The 7460-nt window shown below is 34.7% G+C and overlaps 1 protein-coding gene across 1 annotated transcript; it reads right to left on the reverse strand.

Annotated features, from left to right (window-relative positions):
* Positions 6358 to 7170, reverse strand: LOC107614983. Its single transcript, XM_016317105.1, has 2 exons — positions 6844 to 7170; positions 6358 to 6741 (listed from the first exon to the last, which is right to left on the reverse strand). The coding sequence occupies exons 1-2, from the start codon at positions 7168 to 7170 to the stop codon at positions 6358 to 6360; spliced, it is 711 nt and encodes a 236-aa protein (XP_016172591.1).

The following is a 7460-nucleotide window of genomic DNA, read 5'->3' on the forward strand; positions in this document are numbered from 1 at the left end:
ACGAGCCTCCCAAACCAATTCAAAACATATAAATTCAAATATAATAAATCTTCGATCTTTCAAATATATACAGTATTGAATCAAATCAAATAATACTTTCTCATAAGAAATCTTTTCTAATCATAACTTCTTCAATCATAAATAATTTCAAACACATTTCACAATTTCAAAGTCAGTAAGTACTAACAAATACTTCAATGCTTCAAAAGTATATATTCGAGTAAAATCAAATATTCTAAGATAATATAAAACTTCATCAAACATATATATAGTCTCATGTAAAATAATTTCTAAGATATGAGCTTCATAAAAATATTTTTTTCAATTATAATAAATTAATTATTCTAATCAAATCAAAGTTCTTCAACAATAATTTTATAAATATAATTAGAAACTCAGAATAGCATAAACAAAAAAATTAACAGTTATAAATGTAAAGCTTACTCACAAATTGATCCCAAGAGATCGAAAAAAACTAAACCAGAGTGCCAAGATAAAAGGTGAGGAAGGTAGAAGTAAAATGGAATGAAAGAGCATGAAATTTGGACCGAGATAGTAGCAACAACTTCGATTTCTCACTGCAGCAACCTCAACAACAACCCTAGTATCAATAACATAGAACAACCACAGTAACAATGGCAACGAATCCAAAAGCCTACGGTGGTTTAAAACTAAGCAAAGACAAAAAGGGACATCAAACAGGATAGGATAGCGTCAATAATAGAGTTTTATGGCAAGACAAGGCAGAACAAGTTTAGTCTTACTAAAGGAAATAAGAGGATGGAGCATCAGCAACTCCGATGATCCCCCATCGGCAAGGACAGAATAGGCAGAAGCAAAGCTGAGCTAGGGCAAACTTGCAGAGTTTTCAACGGCGGCTTCCAGCGATGTCAGCGCGATTCCCGGTGACCAGAGGCGTGGTGGCGCAGCTTGCGACAACGGCGGAGGCGTACCAGCTCCCCCTCCTCGCGAGACTCTCCTCTCTCTAGCGAGATAAGTCTCAAAGTGGTCCCTAAAGTTGCACTCGAGTCTCATAGTAGTCCCTGAACTTAAAAGTTACCCATATTCGTCCCTGAAGTTGCACTCCGGAACTCAGATTCGTCCTTCCGACATATTCCGTCCATCTGGCATCACTGAAAAGTTGATCTGGACTCCTCTGTGACACGCTGGCCAGGTAACGGCTAACTAACGTGGATTAGTAAACTTTTATGGTGCAATTTGGTCTCTAAATTAAAATTAAAAATTTTAATCCCCAAATTTAATCATTATTCTCTTCTCTACCGTAATCCCTCTAAATTAAAAGACAATGAGAAATAACGTGCTCGATAGCACCTTCGTCATCAAAATGGACATAGCTCAAGGATAATACACAGAGTGAGGAAAACTTGACTGAAGGATTCAGGAATTCTTTGTCAAATCTGATTCTCCCCTTCAGCACTAACTTATTAAGTGATCTTGCTTCAATGACACCTGGATGCAAGATATAACATAGGCACGGATCATCCTCTTTTAAAGTAGGCAGGCAAAGCTTTAGGGTCTGGACATCACATTCACTAGCTAACTTAAGCCACTGATCAACATCAGGGTATATAAGCTGAAGGTCATAGCAGGTTAAACTAAGCTTGAGCTTGAATTCTTTGATTGCTAAGCCTTAGTATTGTGATAATAGTATGCCCAAAATCCAATCTATTATGGTTGGCTCTCGTGCAAGTGGGAGATTGTTGGAAATAAGTAGTATAGCCATAATCCAATCAATCACGTGTCAAATAATTTGTTATTGTTATTATATTAAAATGTTCTTGATTAAATTTAGATATTTATCATTGTGATAGTGATCACAATATTGAGAGATAAATCTTTTATAATTTAATCTAAATTGTTCTTGGTAATAGGATTATTAAAAAGGACATTAATAATCCAAAAAGATCAATATATATATAATGGTCTTCATTAGATGAAGATTAATAGATCTCATTTATTAAATTATATATATAGATGGTGCATATAGAGATATGACCATTGAACGGACTCACTTTGAGAATTCCTAATGGTTATAATTACCGTATATTTGTTAATAGAATATTCTCAAGATGAACATAGTAATAGAGTTTCCTTTGACCTGCAACTGTCATAGTAATTAACAATGTATTTATTATACTTTGATTCCGGACACCTAATACCCTAGGGTGCTAGTTGAATGGATATTGGGTATGATTTAAATACTTGTAGAATTAATGATTAGTCAATAAGGAATCCATCAACTCTCGGTAAAGAGTTTGAGCTCTATGATTATAATGACTGAGATGAATAAAACCTTGGCCAAGGGGATTGAATGAATGAAGAAATGAGTTTCTTAAGTCATTCATAGTTCATTATAATAATGGTAACAAGTTAGAGTTTGACAATTAAACCATACTCTAAGGGTTAACCAAGAGCTAGAAAGATGGAAAGAATTATACTTTGTTCTTCTGAGGTTCTTAATAAAAATATATTACTTCATACTATCGGGTTGTTGAGGAGTGTTGCTAGACGCCAACCTTGATTAGTAAATTTAGTATGACTAATTTACTACCCGCTTAGTATTGAACCTATGGAGTCACACACTAACGAGTGTTCTAATCTTTGTTATAGAATTATTTAATTTATTATTTTGATTTGATCAAATAAATAATTATATTAATTCAAATGGAATATTATTATACTCTTTGCTAGCACCAAGAATATAATAATAATATGATAATTGAGAATATTAAATGAGATTTGAGATAATTAGTTATTCTATTTCTGAATTTGAATTATAAATTTGGATGAGATCCAAATCGTTTATGTTTTAAATTGTTATGATATGATTCATAAAATTTAAAGGATTCAGATTTAGAATTTAAAGATATGATTTAAATTTGAATTGAGAATCAAATTTAAAATCAGTAATAAATCTCATACTATATATATGTATGCCAAGAGTAGAGGAAATAAAAGGTGAGAGAATAACAAGAGTTTTATTCATTTGCCTCTACACACATAAATGTATGTGAACCTAATTCTTGGAGAAGAATTTTATGGCATGCAAAGAGTTGCAAAAGGTTTCTCAATTTAGATCAGATGTCTATTGGTCAAGGAGTTGACAGTAAAGGTTGATTTCGGTGTAGATACGCATAGCGCCTTTTTACCATCGAAGGAGAAAGTGATTTTACTAAAACGTCTAAAGGTATTTAGATCTGATCAATATTTTATTGGAATAAAGTTTAAGCACAAAATAGATCTTTAAGAATTACTTTCTTTTCTTCCGCTGCGTGTTATGAACACATGGTAATCCTTCAAGTGGTATCAGAGCTTTGGCTCTTTTGTGTTTAAATTTTTATTCCTATTTTCTTAAAGTTTGTGAATTAATAGGATTAATTCAAAAAATTTTTTAAGCATGTGATGTATTTATTTCCGTTGAGATGGTTTTATAATAAATTAATAGTTAACTTATTTTAATTATTTAATTGTGATTAAATTATCATTCTTTTAATATAAAAGTTGTATTTATAAACAAATATTTTGTTTGATTTTATTTATTTATTAAGTTTTATTGTGATTTTTGTAACACCCTACCACCCAAAACTTTACGCTTAAGTCGTAAAATAGAGGTGGCGAGGTATTACAACTTCTAAAAATTAAAATACATACTTTTAATAGTAGAAAGAATATAATAGACTAGGAGGCTTGAAAAATGGGTAAAACAAAATCGCAAAATGAAAAGCGCCACGCTCCGAAAACGGAACAACTTGCGTGTGAGGCAAACTATAACTATCAAACGTAAGGTAATAAAAGTGGGAATAGAAAGCCAAAGGTACAAAATAACAAGCTCCTAACTCAGTCTGCAAAGTCAAGGCTGGCCGGAGAATATTTACATATATATACATATCCAAAACCCAAGATGTACATAAACAAAATCCTGCCTCTCCATAAACCTCTAAGATGATCAAAAAGAATAAGTTATGTTGAGAAAAAGCTAAGTACGTGCATATACATCACTTCAAGACAAAATAACCCAGTAACTACTTCGCTTTAGGTGTCCAGATGCCTAATGAGATACCTTTCGACCTGCATCTGAAAAACAACAACATAGTATGGAATGAGAACCGGAGGTTCTCAGTATGGTAAAGGTGCCCACATAGTTAATATAAAAGGTCTCGAAAAAACCAGAGGCATTCCTAGAACTCCGACACTCAAAATCATTCTTAAATAAAATAAACTAAACCAAAAGTTAGGTAAGTTATCTAAGGTATTCTAGTTCTAAATCTAACTTTAACTTAATACTTCACTTTCTGTCGCCTCCAATCCTTCGAATCACTGGTGGAACAACCCTCTCCCCTCACACCTTCGTCAAGAGGGATTTCTCAGAAAACATACACATACAGTTCAAGCAAGGAAAACACAGATAGAGAAGCATTTTCAGCAAGTAGAACAAGTAGCGGATAAGCAGAATTAAACAGTTAAGCAAACCAAAACAATGCACACTCAAGCAAACAAACAAATGCATATGATGTATGCCTCTCCTATGGCTGATAAGTCTCATCTGTCGGTTATACAGCCAACCCGACAAGTCCAGCTGATAGTTAACCATTGGACAGTTCCTCTATGCGCGCATCCCCAAGCTCAATAATATTCCATGGAGTCCAACTCCAAGCTCAATAATATTCCATGGAGTCCAACTCCAAGCACAAATATAATATTCCATAGAGTCACACTCCAAGCTCAATAATATAGTATTCCATGGAGTTAAACTCCAAGCTCAAATATAATATTCAATATATATATATGCATGCCCATGGGGGAATCCGGAGAGTTAAAGTGTCCGGTCACATCTTGCGACAGAAGGTCAACAAATAGTCTTAAATACACAAGCTACGTAATAATCTCTTTCTTTTTTAAAATAGCACTTCAAATCAAAACTCTAATTCTTATAGAAATTTTGGGTAATATCTCCTCAAAGACTCGAATTTCTGCCACCCTTCAAGGGTCCCAACTATCAAACTAAACACCTCTCAGTCATTCAAATCATTTCCAATAACAAATTATTTCAAAATCAAACTAATACTAATATTAAATCTTTTTCCAAAATCAACCAACTTCAACAGCAAATTATTGACAACAGCTAAACCACACATTTTATACCATATACACAATCCATCAATTATTCTTTCAGTTCATTCCTATCTTAAGGTCTTCTAGCCTAAGTTTTCACGTGATATTAAACATTAACTACAAGAAACCAAAACCATACCTTCGTACGGAATCAAAATATTCAAAGCTCCGGAGAAACTTTCTGACTGAGCTATCGAAGAAGAAAATGTCAAGAATCGTCTATGCCTCCTAAAACTCCCGTTGGCCAAACCCAAAGGAAAGAGAAGCTACGTCACTGTCAACTTTTACTAATCAAAAATGGTGCCAATGTGTAGAGTAGAGGAGAAGATTACGAATACTCTTACTAAATTAGATTTTTGATTGGAGTTACAGATTGCAAGAAATCGAAGCTGGAAATTTGGTGGGATTTACAGTCTGTTACGTTCTTCTCTCTCCTATTTTCTTTTTCTTTTTTTTCTCTCCCACATATGCTAATCATATACATATACATGCATGATTAATTAGTAAGCTGTTAAGCCGCCTTTGGCTTTCTTTTTTATTATTTTATATATATATATATATATATATATAAATTTCTGATATTAAAATAATTTTTCTAAAAAAATAAAGAATTTTAATTTTATAAAATAAATTATAACTTATTTATATTTATATTTTTAAAACTGAGGGTCGCTACATTCTATCCACCTTATAAAAATTTTCGCCCACGAAAATTGATATAAAATAGAAAAGATTCATACTAACGTAACTTCTCTTCTTAAACATGTCAAAGAAAAATAGAAAGATTTGACATGTTTAGTTTGCAAATTCAGGATATTCTTATGGCTTAAAAGTCTACGCAAAGCAGAAGATACAAGATAGGCTCGATGCAGAAAGGTTACAAGGCAGGCTGGTATTAGAACGACGGATTTATCATCTCTAATACTCGCTTCATCTAGCTCCTAAGTTCTGCCGATTCTAATGGTGTCACCTTTCGTAATACTATCGAAACTGGTTCAGTCTCTAACACTAAATCTATCACAACTTACTTTTTCTCTCGACACCTAACTGGTTATCAAAGAGATATTTCTATCGGTCTAAATTTCTAGTCTGTATCCAAGTACAAAACTACGTCCAGTCTTTTCAGTCCTAAACTTTCATATCCGATTATGTAACCTAAACGAAAGCGGGGTCCTAGCTCTACACAGAACAAATCTATCCTACGCATCCAGTATCATACTTACCTCAATACTGTCGTGGCCAACCCGCATCTGCGGCTCTCCCACGCGGACAATTCCTAGACATGTGTCCCGGTGCTCCACATCGAAAGTACATTCTCAGTCCGGCCCTATGCGGCTCCTCTTGAGCAGTCTCACCAAAGCCTTCCTGTAGCAGTGTCCACTTCAAGGAGCGATCCTCTGCGAGCTGGCTCTTCTTAACTAACTCAGTGAAACTTGTTAGCTTTTGTAGATACACATAATTAAAGATATCTCTCCTTAGTCCTTTCTCATACTGAGCACACTTCCATTCCTCATAATCGGCTGGATTTCCTTGACAAGTTTTTGAGAAACGGCATAGGTTGTCGAATTCACGGGTATAGTCAGCAACGGACATATCCTTTTGCTTCAGCTGCATTAACTCCAATTCTTTTGCAATGCGAAACTCATGCAAGAAATATCTCCCATAAAACTATGTCTTGAATCTATGCCAAGGGACATCCGTTAACTCCACCTGCGAGGTATGACACAATTCTCGCCACCAATTCTGAGCATCTTCCTCCAACATATAAGTTACTATCTCCACTGATTGTACTTCAAGAACATGCTGAGTGTACAAAAACCTCTCCACTTCTCGAAACCACTGATCAGCCTCCAGGGCATTAGCGTTTCCGTTAAACCGAAGTGGACCATTCTTGAGGAAGTCAATAAGGGTCATTGACCTATAGTATCGACTTACGTTACTCGTACTAGCACTAGAGTTTCCACCTCGACGTCCTTGCTTTGGTTCAACCACGGGATTTCCTCTCCGAATACCTCGTTGGGATCCACGAGACGACATTTGGTCCCTATTCACACCAAACAAGTGATATTAAGTTGATCAGTCTCAATATCGCAAGTTTAATGCTTCAAGTTCCAAATGCATGCTCATGAACATTTATGCCACATATATCAATCAGATATCCTAATAGCACATATACACACCCAGAGTATGCCCAGAAGCATAATCAGTCCATCCCTCAGGCTCTATAGGAACGAACTGCTCTGATACCATAATGTAACACCCTACCACCCAAAACTTTACGCTTAAGTCGTAAAATAGAGGTGGCGAGGTATTACGACTTCTAAAAA

Source organism: Arachis ipaensis, chromosome B09 (genome assembly GCF_000816755.2).
Source record: "Arachis ipaensis cultivar K30076 chromosome B09, Araip1.1, whole genome shotgun sequence".
Taxonomy (NCBI): domain Eukaryota; kingdom Viridiplantae; phylum Streptophyta; class Magnoliopsida; order Fabales; family Fabaceae; genus Arachis; species Arachis ipaensis.